The sequence below is a fragment of the Macaca thibetana genome, chromosome 4, assembly GCF_024542745.1.
Source record: "Macaca thibetana thibetana isolate TM-01 chromosome 4, ASM2454274v1, whole genome shotgun sequence".
NCBI lineage: Eukaryota > Metazoa > Chordata > Mammalia > Primates > Cercopithecidae > Macaca > Macaca thibetana.
The window spans coordinates 106440821-106459825 of record NC_065581.1 but is presented as its reverse complement, the minus strand read 5'-3'; the positions used below and the strand labels follow the sequence as shown (position 1 = coordinate 106459825).

General features: G+C 46.3%; 1 protein-coding gene across 2 annotated transcripts in view; it reads left to right on the top strand.

Moving 5' to 3' along the window:
* The window catches only part of ZDHHC14 (zinc finger DHHC-type palmitoyltransferase 14), a 299829-nt gene that overhangs the window by 240862 nt on the left and 39962 nt on the right, over window positions 1–19005 (top strand). For both annotated transcript variants that reach the window (XM_050786737.1, XM_050786736.1), the window contains exons 4-5: window positions 11260–11397; window positions 15579–15627. In XM_050786737.1, coding sequence (XP_050642694.1) covers window positions 11260–11397; window positions 15579–15627 — 187 coding nt within the window. The remainder of the gene's footprint in view (window positions 1–11259; window positions 11398–15578; window positions 15628–19005) is intronic.

Genomic DNA, 19005 nt, shown 5'->3' with positions numbered 1-19005 from the left:
CTTTATTTTGAGGATAAATTGACTGAGGGTTCAAAAAATCTTAATAACAGGACATGAAAGAACATAAGAGTCACAAGGGTGGGGGAAGTGGAAAGGGTGGTGGGCAAACATCAGAAGCTGGTTCTAGACACTGGCAATTCCATTTCACTCCAAGCTGCTTTCCTTGCCTGTCCTCTGTCACAGGGTGGAGATCGAGTGAGTGAAATAAAGAATGTGAATGAATATTGAAAAACAGAAAACCTTCCAAATGCATCAGCCATTCTGATCTAAGGTGGCACTATTGGTTTCAAGGCCCTTAATTTCTAGAGAGGCATTGAGAAGTTTCTGAGGGGTGTTAGATGATAGCACGAGTTTGTTTTTCAATTTTGTAAGATAATTATTTTATTCCATGGAGAATTAAGGAGAACTCGTAGGCATAGTTTCTGGCCCTGCAAACCCAAAGATGGCGTAAGGTCAATGCTAAGGGGTTTGGGTGGGGCAGGAGTGACGTGGACTTACTGAGGACTAAGCACTGCTCACGTGGAGCTTATCTCAGAGTTTCACAAACGACAGGTGGAGAATGACCGAAGACCACCAACACACAAAGACCGTTTTTGAGGCTATACAAATTTGAACTTAAATGACTGATTTCTTTTTTTTTTTTTTTTTTGAGACCAAATCTCACTGTCACCCAGGCTGGAGTGCAGTGGTGCTATCTTGGCTCACTGCAACCTCCACCTCCCGGGTTCAAGTGATTTTTGTGCCTTGGCCTCCTCAGTAGCTGGGATTACAGGTGCCTGCCACCATGCCCAGGTAATTTTTGTATTTTTAGTAGAGATGGGGTTTCACCATGTTGGCCAGGCTGGTCTCAAACTCCTGACCTCAAATGATCCACCCACCTCGGCCTCCCAAAGTTCTGAGATTGCAGGCATGAGCCCCCGCACCCGGCCACATGACTGATTTTACCATGGTGATGTAGAGCCCTGATTCAGCTCCAAATTCTAGGAAGCCCAGAGACCTCTCCAGTGGGCTCTTATTCCAATTCTTAGCAAATAGGAGAGTGCTGGGTGCAGGAACTCAACCTTTCCCACCTAGTTAAAATTTCTCATTTCAAATGGCAACCCTCCACACACTAAATTTGGGGAATTGTGGGATTTCCTTTCAGATCCTAATTGGCCAATTCGCTTTTTAAATTATCATCATTTCTACTCACTTGTTTACATCTCCTTTTGAGAATTATTTATATTACAAATGAAACCATCTTTCTTCACCTTCTTCTTCACTCTCTCAAGGCCTTTCTTTCTCTTCTCAATGGCTTCATAATCATCTTTGTTTCTATCTAGCAGAGGTTACTCAGGGTGTCACTTGCTTCAGAATGTCGGCCTCTGCAGTGCACATTTGTCCTCCTCGAATCACAAAATTCACCCAACATTGGAAAGCAGGGTTAAAAAACAGGATTTATGAGGAGGCCAAGGCAGGTCTCTACTAAAAATTAAAAAAAAAAAAAATACATATATATATAGCTGGGCATGGTATTGCATTCCTGTAATTCCAGTTACTCGGGAGCCTGAGGCAAGAGAATCGCTTGAACCCAGGAGTCAGAGGTTGCAATGAGCCAAGATTGCACCACTGTACTCCAGCCTGGGTGGCAGAGCGAGACTCCACCTCAAAAACAAAAACAAAAACAGAATTTAAACAAACCCGGAAAACATGAGGAAATAGAAAGGTGTAAAATTGCCTATTTGGGGAGCTGAAGGGACCTCTGTTGTCTACTAGTCAAACTCCGTCATTTCATGCCCACAGAGAAGGCCAGGGCAGGAGGCAGTGAGACCTGGGTGGGGAGGGGAGGAACATCTTAGAGTCAGCCACCTCGCTGTCCAAGGTGTTTACATTGTAGCATAAAGGTCACAGCAGTGCTACATTTTACTAATTGGTTTTACACTGAAATGTTTTAGTTTTAGGGTTTTTTTTGTTTTTTTTTTTTTTTTTTAACAAATGGAGCTAAATGCTGCAGAATCTTGATTTATAAAACACTGACAAGGACTCAAAACCAGAAGAATTCATGTAGATAACAATAAAACAGAGTCTTTGTGCATTAAATTTTCCAGCTCAAAGGCATCTTAGAGCTTATCTAATTGAACATTTTACCTGTGAAGAAATTTAGTCCCTGTGCGGAAGTGCTATAATAATACTTTAAGGATACAGAATTAGTTAATATGATTTCTTGATTGTGTTTCTTCATACAATTAAGCAGATAGGACTTATTTTCACAAAAGGAGCTGAGAAGAGAGGGTGGGGGAAGAAACCATACCTGATACATTGCTTTACCCAAGAGAACCCTCGTAGTCCATTTTCTGTTGCTATAATTGAATACCTGAGGCTATGTAATGTACAAAGAAAAGGGATTTATTTCTTAGGGTTCTGGAGGCTGGAAAGTCCAAGATTGAGGGAATGCATCTGATAAGGGCCTTCTTGCTGACGGGGACACTGCAGAGTCTCAAGGTGGCCCAAGGCATCACATATGGCGTGGGGGCTGGGCATGCTGGCTCAGGTCTCCCTTCCTCCTCTTAGGAAGCCACGAAGGCCTCACCCTGATGGCCTCAGCTACCCCTAATTACCTCTCAAATACCATAGTCAGATTTCTTATCCTTTTTTTTTTTTTTTTTTTTTTTTTTTTGAGACGGAGTCTTGCTCTGTCGCCCAGGCTGGAGTGCAGTGGTGCGATCTCGGCTCACTGCAAGCTCCGCCTCCCAGGTTCACGCCATTCTCCTGCCTCAGCCTCCCAGGTAGCTGGGACTACAGGCGCCCGCCACCTCGCCCGGCTAGTTTTTTGTATTTTTTTAGTAGAGACGGGGTTTCACCGTGTTAGCCAAGATGGTCTCGATCTCCTGACCTCGTGATCTGCCCGTCAAGGCCTCCCAAAGTGCTGGGATTACAGACTTGAGCCACCACACCCGGCCTCTTATCCTCTTAATACAGTTACAATGTGGATTACGTTTCAATGTAAGTTTCACAGGGGGCAAATATTCAAACCCTAGCACCCCCCAAGCTCCACAATCTGAACAATAATGTTTGCCAAGCAGCTTTATCAAATCCACGTCTCTATAAGAAGTTTCTGCTTCTTCCAACATTCACTTTGCTGAGGATGAGGCCACCTTGACTTGATTGAGGGCGGATCTCTCCACACATGGGCGGGTTCTTTTCCTGTGCTGCAGAGTCCCAAGGGACCCCGGACACAAAGGCCAGGCCTGGTGTGGCAGGTCCCATTGTGTCCCCATTCCTGCTGCCATGCTGGGCCTTGGGTACCCATCACCCGATCAGCCTGAGTGTCTGCTCCAGCAAGGATGCTTTGGGTCCTCGGGGCACTCTGGCACAGCTACCAGCAGAGAATTGAAGGGGGAGGCAGTCACAGGTGGTGGCTCAGGGTGCAGATAACACGTGGGTTCCAATACTGACTCCTCCATCTGCAGTTTTCTTACCTGTAAAATGGGAATAATAACATTGAGTTCACCCGGTTTCATGAGAATTAAATGACACAGTCCATGTAAAATTCTTAGCATGGTGCCCAACACAAAGCAAGGTCAGGTAGAAAGATTATATAAAAACAGGGGTAGGTGGAGCAAGGCAGGTGAGGTTGCTTTTCAGAACTCTCCTGAGTCACCGGACACAGTAGCAAAGTTATTGTAACTTAGATCTTACCAAAAGACCTAGAGCTGCACGAATCATTTAGAGTCTAAGGAAGGGCTTGGTCCTCGAATCATTTAGAGTCTAAGGAAGAGCTTGGTCCTCGAATCATTTAGAGTCTAAGGAAGGGCTTGGTCCTCTAATCCTTCAGCTAGTTTAATATTTAAATATATTCCTATTGCATAATTTTATGAATTATGTGGTGACCATAGAGGCAGGATACAATATGTTCCACTGGATCTCAACATTCGTCTTTCTAAACAACAAATAGAATATACCGCATAAGGCAAAATTTTTCTAATTTTGGAGGTAAAAAAGCCCTACGTTTAAAGAAAAGTAATTTTCTACTTCAGACCTTTAAAAACATGTGACTTAATTTAAATGTGATTAACATTTAAATTAGAAATTTAAACTTCAATTGCACATTTCCATCTATTTTCCACCAGATTCTCAAGACGCTCTTGGGGAACGAGGCTGAGATTCTTATTCCCCACATCCTGACCAAGCTGAGCCACCGTCTGCCAAGAGCCTGTGACCGCTGCATGGAAAATGCAGAATCCTGGCTCTGGGTCCCCTCTCCATTGCCCATGCCTGGCCACAGGACATAATTTTTATTGAACTCTGGATCCACTCTTGAGGGCCTGTGTTAGAATCCAACTTCTGGGAGAGTTCAGATTCTTAACATTTCCTGCCAAACATTTCATTCCCATCTCCAGCAGCCTTCAAATATAACTTCTGCAAATACTTTCCCCTCAGTATTTCAGCGGATTTTTTGGTCCCTGTCCTAGTGTAATAATTCTCTGCTTCTCCATATTTTTAAGGCCCCTTTTTCATATTTGATCTCTTCCAGAAATTAAATCTTCCTCTAATCTGAGGAAAGGCGCAGCTGACTAAGCTCAGGATGGGGCCAGTGTCCTGACCTTTCTCACTGATTTCCTCTGCTGTCAGATATGGAGTATAGTACCTACCCTCAGGGCTGCTGTCAAGTTAAATGAAATGGTGCTTCCAGCAGATACTCAGTAACTGGTAGCTTTCCTTAATCATTAATAATATTGTTTCAGGCTGAGTGTGGTGGCTCACGCCTGTAATCCCAGCACTTTGGGAGGCTGAGGCAGGTGGATCACCTGAAGTCAGGAGTTCGAGACCAGCCTGGCCAACATGGCAAAATCCCGTCTCCACTAAAAATATCAAAAAAAAACACAAAAAAACAAACAAACAAAAAACAACACAACCAGATGTGGTGGTGGGCATGCCTATAGTCACAGCTACTCGGGAAGCTGAGGCAGGAGATGCTGCTTGAACCCAGGAGGCAGAGGCCGCAATGAGTCGAGATCGTGCCATTGCACTCCAGCCTGGGCAATAGAACAAGCCTCCATCTCAAAATATAAATAAATAAATAAATAAAATAAAATTGTTTTCATCATTATTTAGAGTTTTAGGTTCACAAAATAGGACCATAGCTCTTTTACCGGAACTATGTTCCCACTGGTCACTTTAATGGAACCTTCTTTGTCCACTTAGGATCTGAGGGCAGGTGACTTGCATTCCACTGTAGCCTCTGAGGCTCTCACTGGTACCCCATGGAGCTTGAGTAAAATCACCCCTGCCTCCCACCATCTCTTTCCTCCCACTCTTTCTGCATGAGCTGATCCAGGCCAACTGTTGTCAGCTCTTAGCACCTAGTCAGTATCTCCCAGCCCTCAACCTTCTCAGAATGTATTCAGAAGTCCTGGACCCCTGTTTTGTCTTATGCTTGGCATGCCCAGAATCTCATGTTTTGCTTGCATTTGTCAATGTCTTCACCTGGCAACCTGGAATAGTGATCGCTCATAGACCTACTAAACAAGATTGAAAACATTTCTGCCTTTACTTAATCCATAGTTACTGGGTGTCTACTGCATGCCAGGCATATAGGTGCCAGGGCTCTGAGGGTGACTAGAAATGATTCCTCCCCTCTGGGAACCAGCTGGATGAAAGAGGAGAGCAAGTCCACAGGTTGCTGCAGGCAGCTTGGTGCCACCAGAGGCATGGCCAGGATCCTCGGGCTAGCTAACTCAGTCTTGTTATTTTCTAGAACCTTCCAGGTTTTCCAGCCATCCCCCACCCTCAGTATTCCATTCACCAGCTGGCTCTTAGGGAGTAGCTCCTTATCTTTTGATATGGTTATGCCTTGTGTCCCAACCCAAATCTCATCCTTAATTGTAGTTCCCATAATCCCCACGTGTGGTGGGAGGACCCAGTGGGAAGTAATTGAATCATGGGGGCGGTTTCCCCCATGCTATTCTCATGATAGTGAGTGAGTTCTCGTGAGATCTGATGGTTTTACAAGGGACGTCCCCCTTCACTCACCTCTCATTCTTCTCTCTCCTGCTGCCTTGTGAAGAAGAACGCGTTTGCGTCCCCTTCCACCATGAGTATAAGTTTCCTGAGGCCTCCCCAGCCCTGTGAAACTGTGAATCAATTAAACCTCTTTCCTTTATAAATTACCCAGTCTCAGGTATGCCCTTATAGCAGCATGAGAACAGACCAATACATCTTTTTTTTTTTTTTTTTTTTTTTTTGAAACAGAGTCTCGCTGTGTTGCCCAGACTGGAGTGCAGTGGCACTATCTCAACTCACTGCAGCTTGCAGCCTCCACCTCCCAGGTTCAAGTAATTCTCCTGCCTCAGCTTCCTGAGTAGCTGGGACTATATGCACACACCACCACAGCCAACTAATTTTTGTATTTTTAGTAGAGACGGGGTTTCACCATGTTGGCCAGGATAGTCTTGATCTGCTGACCTCGTGATCTGCCTGCCTCAGCCTCCCAAAGTGCTGGGATTGCAGGCATGAGCCACTGTGCCCAGACCTAATACATCTTTTAAAATGAGTTCTCCAGAGATACTGCGGTATAGAGACCACTGCCTTCTGGCAGGACCCAAACTTTAGAATCAAGGAATGTGGCAGCAACTTCAAAGTGTTTGTTAAAGAACTTCCCATCACATGCGCCCCTAACCCTGCCAACCCTGGCACATAGGACAGCCATTCAGTTTTTCCACACAGAAGGTATAGAAATAATACTCTAAGTTTGGCTGTGTGGAGCTTCTCAGATGTGCTCACTTGGGCTCCGGGGAGCTATGTCATGTGTTGGTTGCAGTCCCTTGCTCTCTCCCCAGCTCAGCTTGTGCCTAATTCTTGACAACTTTCTATCCTGGATACTGAATGACACTAGCCTCCCCACTGGAAGTTATAACTCTGACAGCTCTTTAGCTTCCGCTCCTCTGAGCGCATTCAGAGCTGGAGGCAGGAGGGTGGTTCTCCCACCAGGACAGGGCCACTGCTTTTCCGTGGCCTGTTCTCATCCTTGACCCGAAAAGGAAGAATGCTGTCTGCTGCCAACAATGGCAATCCAGCTGACTGACATGGAAGCTAAATTAGGAGTTCATTCCTTGGATCTGAGGAGTATTTTTGCATCTGAAAATTGTGTCCTCACCAAATAACACAAGGAACTCTTTGAAGTCATGGTGTCCTATGTTGTGGCTGTTTCTTCTTAGTATTCCAAGCACCTGATACAGTACTGGGTACATGGAAAATACTCAGTAAAGGCAGTGTAGCATTTAATGGACAGGAGCTCAGGTTGGGAGACAGACAGAGCTGGGCCCCCATCCCAGCTTTGCGATACATTAATTGTGTGACCTTGGGCAATGCACTTACTCCTGCAGATTTCCTTTTGATAGGATGAGAGTGTATTCAGTTACTTGACAAATATGTGTTAGGCTTAGAGTAGGGTTGGCAGACAAGCACAAGTGTAAAACAAATGTGGGGATGTCTTAGTCCATTTTGTGCTGCTATAACAGAGTACTACAGACTGGGTAATTTATAAAGAACAGAGATTTAGTCTCTTACAGGTCTGGAGGCTGGGAAGTCCACAGCCATGGGGCCTACATCTGGGAAGGGTCTTCTTGCTATGTCCTCCCATGGCAGAAGGCGGGAGGGCAAGTGAGTGTGAGAGGCAGAGGGGGATCATTCCTTTATCAGGAACCTGCTCCCACAGTAACCATTCATAAGAGCAGAGCCCCCATGACCTCATCCCCTCTTCAATGCCCCACCTCTCAACACTGTTGCACTGGGGACTACGTTTCCAACACATGAACTTCGGGGGACACATTTAGACCATGCAGCCAGGGTCCAGCTGATTGGACTTGCCCATGGGTTGGATGTCGGGGTGAGAGAAAGAGCAGGGTCAGGAACGACGCCTGGGGTTCTGAGTTGAGCAACTGGTCAGATAGAGAGTCTGAAGAGGCACATGTTTGGGGAGGGAGGACAGGATGTCCTCTCTGGGACAAGTCAAGTTTGAGGGCCAGTCAGGCCGTTCAGCAGGAGTCTGTTGCTGAAGGTGAGGGGCCACCATTCTGGAGTCATCAGTGTAGAGTGGCATGTGGACCTTGGGATGAAAAGGGATTGCCAGTGAGAGAAAAAGACAGTCCATGGAAAAGAGACCCTGGGTGCAACTGATCATCAGATGTTGGGCAGAGAGGAAAGCACAGACAGGGAGGTGGGGAGAGCACGCAGGCTTGAGGTGCAAGAGTGTGGGGTGGGGGTTAGGCAGGTGAGACCACCGGCCCAAGGACTCTGATGCTTCCTGACTCCCTGGAGGCACCCACTGAGCCTCTCAGACTCATTACCACCATAAACTCAACAAACACAACAGAGGACATGAAAAATATTCAGTAGGGTAATTTCTCAGTGAGCCTAGATTTTTAGTGGGATTCCTGCCACTAAAATCCCAGAAAAAGTTTGCCAGAAAAAGTTTTCAATACAAGTTTCTAGACAGGAACTGCTTTTAGCTCAGGGCTACTGGAGAGCCAGGAGTTCACACTCATCTCTAAGACAGCACTGGTTTCCCAAGAAGCTCCCAGACTCCACGAGCAACTGTCTCGGCAGCGTCATCTGTCGCTTTCACTTCGGTAGTTACTCTGCCTCCGTTGGGAAAGCACCGTGTCACAGCTTAGCTGTTATTAAACTTTCTAAGCTAAAAATACAACTGACTCCTATGGTAGAAATGGTCTGTAGTGTGCTGCAAGACCTTCATGCTGGTCCCTGGTGTTAACGATGCCTCCCAGGCCCTATGTCCTTCTTTGCTGGTAGGCAATTTTCACTTCAGTTAAGAGGCTCAAACCCACCGTTGAGAGATCAGCCTTCCTAGAGTGAGTAGGAGATTCCAATCCAGCATGTGCTTTTATGCCCCCAGCTTTCACTCTCATGCCCATTTTCTTTAGTCATACATGGAGAAGAAAAGTGGTTTCTCAAAATGACATCCTCCAGGTCTTAAGAAATTCTGGCTGATTCAGATTCTTTTCTCTGTGTGCACGTCGTCACATAGATAGACCTCTCATTATACAGACTGTGTAGATCAGTAACTTGGGGAAACGAGGTTTGTTTGTCATTAATATTTAAACACTTAATTTTTTTTTTTAGAGCTGTTTTAGGTTCACAGCAAAATGGAGAGGCAGGTCCAGAGAGTTCCCATCCACCCCTCCCCTCCACATGCACAGCCTCCCCCATTATCAACATCTCCCATCATAGTGGATAAATTTGTTAGGATTGATGAACGTGCATTGATACATCATTATCATCCAACATCCACAGTTTAGGGTTCGCTCTAGGTGTGGTCCATTCTGTGGCCTTGGGCAAACGTATGATTGTATGTTTCTGTCATTCCAGTATCACACAGAGTATTTCCCCGGCCCCGGGTATTCTCTGTGATACACCTGATATACCTGCACAGCCCTCCCCAGCCCCAGGAAGGTGGTTTTTGTGCAGGGTTTGCTCTCTCAGCCATGGGGGGCCAGCAACACATGTTAACATGTAGCTCACGTGGGTAGGCTCATACAAATTGTTTTCACTGAGTGTCAGCATCTTATCACCATCATAGGCCATCAGCTTATCACCAGGTCAGGGAGCTCTGAAATCTCTCAAGTCCTCTGCTCAGATTGGCTGTTTCTTGTTACTGCCACTTGCAGACAGCAATGATTCTCTTGCAGTTCCTCTGCCACCACTGTCATTCAGGTGTCCTCATGCCCTTTTCAAGAAACAAGTTTGCATTTGACCAAAAACACAAGATGACCGATTTATGATACATGACCGGAAAGTCATGAAACTAACTGCCTTGCCTAACTTTATAAGGTTTTAGTTATATGGTCACACCTCGTATAGCACTCCCGGTATGTTTTCAAACACATAGAGATAGATGAAATATGAAAACTGGATACAAGTTCAGCTTAGAAAAGAGCCAGAGGAGCTGGACGCGGTGACTCAAGCCTGTAATCCTAGCACTTTGGGAGGCCGAGACGGGCGGATCACGAGGTCAGGAGATCGAGATCATCCTGGATAACACAGTGAAACCCCCTCTCTACTAAAAAAAAAAAAAACACAAAAAAAAACTAGCCGGGCGAGGTGGTGGGCACCTGTAGTCCCAGCTACTCGGGAGGCTGAGGCAGGAGAATGGCATGAACCCAGGAGGCGGAGCTTGCAGTGAGCCGAGATCCGGCCACTGCACTCCAGCCTGGGCGACAGAGCGAGACTCCATCTCAAAAAAAATAAATAAATAAATAAGAAAAGAGCCGGAGGAGAAAGCTAAGTCATATGCCCAGCGGTGTCCTCCCCAGCCGCCACAGGCAGTCTTGTATGAGCAGGTGTGTTAGGATGGTGTTCTCAATAGATCAGCTGAGTAGTCAAGAGAAGCCCTTTGCCATTACTTGCAAGGGGAAGAACAAATCTTAAATGCATTACAGACTTTGTGTGCAGATGTCCAGGTGAGAGGCCTTGCGTCTGCACTTAGGGTGCCATGGGTAATCATGTAATGATGTCCATATCAGACCCTCTCTCATTTACAAAGTGCCAGAGGCAGCCTGTACGATAAGAAAATGGGAGCAGCTCTCAAAGGCCTGACCTCAAGTTCTAGTTCCTCTGCTTCTGAGCTGAATGGCCCGGTGCAGGCAGTCTCCCATCTCTCTAAGCCTCAGTTTGCCCATCTGTAAAATAGGGTAACACCATCGTTTTCTTCATAGGAATGTTTTGAGGCTAAATGTATTAATAAATGTGATTGATATCTGCTGAACGGTTGTAACTGAGGACAAAGGATTGTCCCTCTGTCCTGTCACAGGCCCCTTGTGGCCTCTCTCTATGGCCATTTACTATGCAAAGAAGGTCACTTGATTGACATCCAACCCCAGCCCAGAACTTACCATCAGGCGATGTTGGTTCCCTCTTAAGGGACTGTTGTTTAGTGAATCAAAGAGGTTTCTTTTACCAAAGAGAGAAATCTTTACTTTCCAAAAGAAATGAGATTTGCCCTCCTATTTCTTTAAGTTGCCATTTAAGAAGAATGCATACGCTTTGTTTTTTCAAAACAGCTGCGTTCTGTTGAAAGAATGACGATGTCCTTGAACTGTTTTGATGTGAAACATTTCTCTGAGTAGTTAATTTGGAAACATGCAGAATAATATCATTGTCTTATATTATCAGAATATTGGGTGGGAGGGGCGGGGCTCCTGCAAGTAAAAAGACATTTTATTAATTGATTTCCACTTTTTTTTTTTCTGCCTCTCATTTCAGAACGGTTTGATCACCACTGTCCCTGGGTAGGCAACTGTGTGGGGAAAAGAAACTACAGATTTTTTTATATGTTTATTTTATCTCTGTCTTTTCTGACAGTCTTTATATTTGCATTCGTTATCACCCACGTCATTCTTCGTAAGTATGCTGGCGAAATCAGATTACGTATGTAACCATTTGCCTGACTTTGGTTTTCTGATTTGATTTTGATTTAATACTTTGATCATTTCGGGCTCTCTCTTTCCCTTTCTTTCTCCCTTTCCCCTCCTCACTTCCAGCCTGCCTCGCTTTTGTTTCTCACCCTCCTCCATCCCTCCTCTGTCCCCTGTCATCCCCCACTCCCCACCCCATCTTTCACAGCATTTTCCAGGGTTCACACCTGGGCCAGGCTGCGCTTTCACCAACAATACCTCCTCCTCGATACGCACGTCCCTATTCCAACCTCAGTGACCTCACTTTTTCTCCTGCTAACGGGTCCCCTGGAAGACTCATCCCCACATTTTGCACAAGGGACAATGTGCTGCAGTGATGATCATTGAAGAGCAAGGTTTTCTTCCTTAATGTGATATCACCTTATGCAGGAACAGTCACCAGTCACCCTCCTTAGAAAAGATGTCTGGGAAGAAAGACTAGGTTTTCTTGCACACAAATCTATATATGTTAAAAACATACATTTGACAAGATGTTTAAGTATCTGCTAGAACATGAGCTAACTACCCCTGACATATAAAGGAAGCAACTTTGATTAAAAATTAGATTTGGAAATCAATGATTTTAATATCGATTTGCCTAAGCAAATGGCATTTTTTCATTTCCTATTCTGAGGGTTGTAACTTTGAATTTCCTTTGTCTCTTGGTCATTCACTTTCCTACAATAGAAAGTAATGAGAAGGAAGTGAATTTGCATTGAGTTATAAATTTAGGCCTTTGAACTTCCATTACAGTACGAAACACAACATTAAGCACTAGCTTTGCCTCTTGTCTACATTCCTGAAGCGTAACCCCTCATTAGCAAGTCCGTAGCTTCTTTCTGGAATGTTTCCGTAAGTATCTGCACAAAGGCTTCACTTCCTTCCCAGGCCGAAGTGCTCAAACCACAAATGGCGTGGGCTGGGCTCAGGCTCATGTTAGGAGCACATCTTCCTCCCTTTCTCTTCTGGTGGGTTCCTATGGGGGTGGGGAAGTGGGTGGGAGGAAATGTTTTGCATTCATTCTTTTTGAATATTAGTCAAACTGGGCCGTTAAATGGACCATCCCAAATTTTCATAGGTACTTTCAATCCCAGTTCCCATTCTTTCTGACTATAATCTTTCATCCAAATGTGACACAAATGTGTAATATGTGCTTGAGAGCCATAACTTGGTGGACTTGCAAGAGGAGAATGGACTCCCACCTTTTCCACACCAGCTGGGCAGGATGCAGACAGGGGCACCCTCTGGCTCTATTTTCGCAGTCCTCAAAATGGCAGAAATGTGGCTAGGATCCTATCTGTGCATTAATAGACAAAAGAAGCAGAGAGAACGACTAGGGCATTATATGTTATTTTCAAAGAAGCAGTTGTTGACACAACTAGGGAAGAAATACGAACCGATCCTCCAGCACACACGTGACACTGAAAGGCAGTGTTTGGACATTTTTATTTTTATTTTTATTTTTGAGATGGAGTGTCGCTCTGTTGCCCCAGGTGGAGTGCAGTGGCGGGATCTCGGCTCACTGCAGCCCCCGCCTCCCAGGTTCAAACAGCTCTCCTGCCTCGAGTAGCTGGGATTACAGGCGTGGGCCACAGTGCCTGGCTAATTTTTGTATTTTTAATAGAGAGGGCCACCATCTTGGCCAGGCTGGTCTCGAACTCTTGACCTCCAGTGATCTGCCTACTTCAGCCTCCCAAAGTGCTGCGATTACAGGCGTGAGCCATCCCACCAGGCCTAGACATTGTATTTTTATATCACCTTTAACAACCTCAAGATGCTTTTGTGTATATTATGGGATTGTATTTATGGCCTTGTCCCTACATTGTGGATATCAAGGGCCAGTTGTCACGTGCTTAGTCATATACATAAACTCAGGGAACACACACATGCATGCTTATGGCCTCACACGTACTCACACCCTTACACACCCACACTCACACACTAGCCACACTCACACATACTCACCCATATATATACACACACATACTCTTACACACCCACACTCACACACATAACCTTACCCACACCCATAATCGCACATACCCTTACACACACATACCCTTACACACCCACACACTCTAGCCACATTCACACTCATATACTCACCAATAAGCTCACACACACATACTCTTACACACACCCTTACACACCCACATTCACACACTCATACCCTTACAGCCACTCACACACACCCTTACACACCCACACTCACATGCACCCTTACACACCCGCACCCATACCCTTACACACCCACACTCACACACATGCCCTTACCCACACACTCACACATACCCTTACACACCCACACACTCACATACCCTTACACACCCACACTCACACACCCCCCCTTTTACATCCACACTCACACTCTAGCCATACCCACACTCATATATACTCACCAGTATGCTCACACACTCTTGCAACTCACACGCTGTTGTGCTCACACTCACGCTGTTGCACACACACATGCTCTCACACACACTCTCACAGTGAAATCTGCACGTGCCACCGCACTCCGGTTGTGATGTGTATTTCACTTTCAGCTTCTCTAAGGTTTTACTCACCCTGGCTCCACCAAACTGGATTTTACTATTGTCTATGCTTAAATATTGCAAAACTGCATCTCTTCTTCTACACAAAAGTATTAAGAGTTTACCTGCCTGTAAGTTATTGGAATATTCTGGGCAAAAGAAAATAAAACTTTTCCTTTTCCCTTGTTCGACACCCCCTCCTCAGTGAACCCCACGATACGACCCCACCACCCTATCTGGCTTGGCATGTGATGCTTTGGGAAGGGCACGGGGTTTACATGGCTCCTGTTACCCCCTAAGCCTCAGAAAACATTGGCACAGGCAGAGAGGAGAACTGTCATCTGAGTCTCTCTGTGGGATCCTGGGCTCTTAGAGAAAGGACTGGACAGGGAGTGGTGGGCGAGATTTCTGTGGCCTCCAAGATTCCTGGGAAGGCCAAGTCTGGATTTCCTTGGAGAGGAAGGAGGGTTTAGGCAAGCCACATAATTAGGGTGCAGTAGAGAAAGAGAAATCATTTCTTTTGGTCCCTCATCTGCCTCAGGGCTTCGTTTCCTCCACGTGGCCGCACAGGCACTTGCATCTGTGCCCTTCGGGGCTGGCAGAGATGGAGGAGGAAGCCTTAAGCACCGTTTCTCCTGATTAGCGCTCCACGCAGCTCCTCTCCACAGCCTCTCCCACCCCCTGTGTCCCACTACTCAGACACATGGGCCGTGGGCACAGAGGGAAAGGGACCTTGGGAAGAACAAGCCACTCTTCACCTTCCCAGGTGGTCGCCCATAGTGGGGCACATGGGGACGCGGTGGCCACTCATCCCCTACCACTAAGTCCCACAGTGCAGCTGTGCCCGCGGTCATATGCCACAGGGACACCATAGCACCCGTCTGTTGTGTCATTTCCTTGCTGCACGAGGGCTGGATGATGTCCCCAGAGGCTCATTGGCTTCCCACAGCACAGAGGGACCTGGCACTGCTACCCCAAGATGGGATTGTTAAAACTACCTCTTTTTTATTTTTAAAAGTATGATGTCAATGCATAAAATAAAAATTGCTTTCTGTCAGATGCTTCTTTATTCAAGCCCCTAAAGAAATGTTTTCTTGCCTAAGACAGCTCATATTAAAATGTCTAAAACCCAAAAGAAGTCTAATAAATTTCAGCTTTATGACTTTGTTTACTCTGGGTGTACAAAAAGAAGTCTTTTATATGTAGCCTAGTTTCCAGAACTTCCAGGGTCAAAAGTTAACAAATTTGGGGAAAACAGAAGAGAAAAGCTAGCATGCAGTATTCTGTTTTCCTATTAAAATGAGGAAAACAAAGGAGTCATCAGAACTGTAATTTATGGGAAAGTGTGCAGACATCCATCTGCTTTTATTGAAAAAATACCCTGCAGATGTTGGGCCTGATTATGAATCCTCCCTTTTCTTGGGGAAAAACTTTAGTGGCGTCTCAATCTCTGATCAGTAAACTGGGTGTCGTAGCACTTACAAAATAGAATTATTTCATTGCTCTTTAGCCATCTATTATTTTTATGTAGATGAGAGCGCATTCAGCACGAAGGCTGTTTATGTCTGAATACTAAATGTTGGTTTCATTCCCACAGGTTCACAGCAAACAGGATTCCTAAATGCCCTTAAGGACAGTCCTGCAAGATATCCTTTGTGATGGTTCTGTTTTCACGATGCTAATGTGTTGAGTATCTGGCTGACCTTCTATGCGCACACCTCCTCATCTTCTGCCCTGGCCTTGCTTCTCATGTATCTTATTCCAAAGAACTCCCCCAGATTCACTGGCAGGAGCAGTAGCTTCTGAATACTTCCATCCCCGAGTGACTCAGCCTGTTTAAATCGAGGGCTTGGAAGCCAAGTATGAATTCTTACCCACCCCCAGAAATCAGGATGGATTTGTGTTCAGTCAGGTTGGTTTGGGGAGAAGTAGGGCTGGGAGCTGCAACTGATCTCATTTTGATTGGCAGGTGGTCCACACAGAACATGTAGGGATGCCCACGTGTGGGTTGCGTCCTGGTATGCGGTCACCAAGTGAGAGTCTTCAGACCCTTCTGCATTGATTCTGTTGGGAGTTACAGTTTGCCATTCGGATCACTATATTATTTCCAGGAACAGAACACCCTTTTATAACCCTGAACAGATTGAAGATGGTCAGTCTCGAGTCGTTTGGATTAATGAGGATTGTTTCCCATCCTCCCAAGCATAAATATGGGGATGCACCATAGTATTTTGAATCTTGAAAGAAAAGTGTGTGCCCATTAAGTGCTTGAATGAGGTCCCATCCCTCCCAGGGGCCCCAGGCTTTATACAGATGGGACCCCCTGACCTGGCTCGTCAGGGACTCAGTTCTCTTTCTTCCTCATATCATCAGGTAGACTGGACTTGAACTTCTCATTACTCTTCAGAGTAATTTTCGTCTTTAGGTAGGGAATTCTTCGTTTTTGTTTTGTTTTGTTTTGTTTGAGACCAAGTCTCACCCCATCACCCACTCAGGCTGGAGTGCAGTGGCATGATCTCGGCTCACTACAACCTCGACCTCCCAAGTAGCTAGGATTACAGGTATGTGCCACCATGCCTGGCTAATTTTTGTATTTTTAGTAGAGACGGGGTTTCACCATGTTGGCCAGGCTGGTTTCAAACTGCTGACCTCAAGTGATCTGCCCGCCTGGGCCTCCCCAAGTGCCGGAATTACAGGCATCAACCACCATGCGCAGGGAGGTAGAGAATTCTTAAAGAATGAAGAACTTTAATATGACTTATGTATGTAACATGTTCTTCTGAAAGTCAGCCTGCCATGTCCCTGAGAACTGGTATGTGTGTTTGAGCAGGGGAGATATTTCAATAGATCTGAAAACAAATGTGGTCCTATAAATATATATATATATTTCTGTAATAGACAGTATCTCTTTTTCCAGTACCTCTGTGTTTGTGGGCAGCACAGGATGATGGTTACAGATCCAGATTCTATTGTCAACTAATACTTTTAAAATTCAGATCGGTATTGTGGATGGGGCCTGGGACATAAGGAAGGTATACAAAGGAGACTTGGAGAATAAATTCAACAGAAAGGTCCTGTCTTCTGTTAATGATTTGGGAAGAAGTTGACTGAAAGGAAAGGTGACCCAGGGAATGAATGAAATCTTCAATACCTGTGCTATTAGGATCAGGTTCAGCAAGAAATGTCCTCCTCTGTTCCTCTCCCTAACTCTACCAGGGGCGACATCCCCCCACTGTCACCTCTCTGTGCCCTTCTGTCTTCAGGGAACCTTGCTTCCACAAAGCTCATAGCCAAGTTGTCTCTCCCTTCCTAAAGAAAAGGCTTGCCTGAGTCTTACAAGGAACCGTTTGTATCATGAAAGCATGCTGGTCACATTAAGTTTTATAAATGTGCCTCAGAACTGGCACTGGGGCCCGGGCTGCCAGCTGGAAGTTTTTCTGAAGCCTCACATATGTGGCAGCTTCAGCCAACTCCCCCCAATTCTGTCCTGGCACCTGTGCCTCCCCGAGACCCTGAGCATGTGCAGGAGGCCTGGTGCATGTTTCAGACACAAATATCCGTGACAGGAATGCCTCTCGGCTGGGAGGGGGAAGCACTTCCTCGCTGCTGAGAAAGGCCGACCTCAAAGCCTGGTCATTCCAGCTGCCTTGTGTCCGGCCCGCTGGTGACCTTCTGCTCCATGCGTGTTCCCTGACCACCACCCTTCAGGTGGAGAGTGGAGGGGCTGTGTGTGGAGTGGCCTTGTTGCTTCCTGGTCGTTCCCCCCACCCCCCGAAACGGAGTCTCACTCTGTCGCCCAGGCTGGAGTGCAGTGGCATGATCTCGGCTCACTGCAACCTCCGCCTCCCGGGTTCAAGCGATTCTCCTGCCTCAGCCTCCTGAGTAGCTGGGATTACAGGCACCCACCACCACGCCCGGCTAATTTTTCTATTTTAAGTAGAGATGGGGTTTCACCATGTTGGTCAGGCTGGTCTTGAGCTCCTGATCTCGTGATCTGCCCGCCTCAGCCTCCAAAAGTGTTGGGATTACAGGCGTGAGCCACCGTGCCCGGCCACTGCCTGGTCTTTATCAGAGCTCCTGACAGACCTCCCAAGTCATGCATCTTATCCTATCAAGATCCCAGAAGGGCTCTCATTAGAGACCAAGTAGGCAGTCCTGGACTGGGGTCAAATGTTTTAATACCTGCTCCATGGCAATTAATTATGAGGTCCGGAGTCATTTCTTAACCCTTTTGTGTCTCAAATTTTTGACCCACAATAGTCAACCACTATGTACTTGACAATGATATGCTGACAAAGTCAGTTATTCGGGAAATACAGGGAAGACCCAGCTCCAAAGCACGGCTTCCAGGTGTGGCCAGAGGGATTTCAAAGAGACTCTGCCAGAATCTTCTTTGAGAGTGCACATCTGCACACTACATGGTGTGGCTGGGCTGACAGTCTGCAGAACCAGGAACACGGCATCCCCCATAGGGGCACAGACCGGTGCTGCTGTTAGGAAGCAGGCGTGGCGGTAGCGTGCTGGCCATGCCGGGAGCCCACAGCGGGAAGGAGTGCGGGAAGGGAAGGGAGGAAAAGAGATGCTTTTACTTATTCGCGCCAGAGCAAACTTTATTTTGCCCTAAAAATCATTCTTAGATGGAGGTAAAGAGTTTTCCCTGTTGGCCCAGTTTTTGAAAACGCATAAAAGTCTCAGCTGCTGCCTTTCCAAATAGTGTTTCCTCATCTGGGTGCTGACTCTTTCCTCCCACAGCCAGATGCTCCTCCTTGCAGGAGTTCCCGGCACCTCCTCCACACTCAGGGGCTGGGCAGCCACAGCCTGCTGATTGCATGCAGGTCCTTAAGCACCTGACGCGGACCGCACCTGCACCTCCAGCCAAGGCCTTCCAAAGTGTCAGCCAGGGCGTAGAGCCCGAAGGCAACACACATCCCTCATCGCACAGGTCACTTGATGGTTTTAAATACACACACACACACACACACACACAGAGCGCTGTCTATCCTTAGATATGTATGTGTATGTAT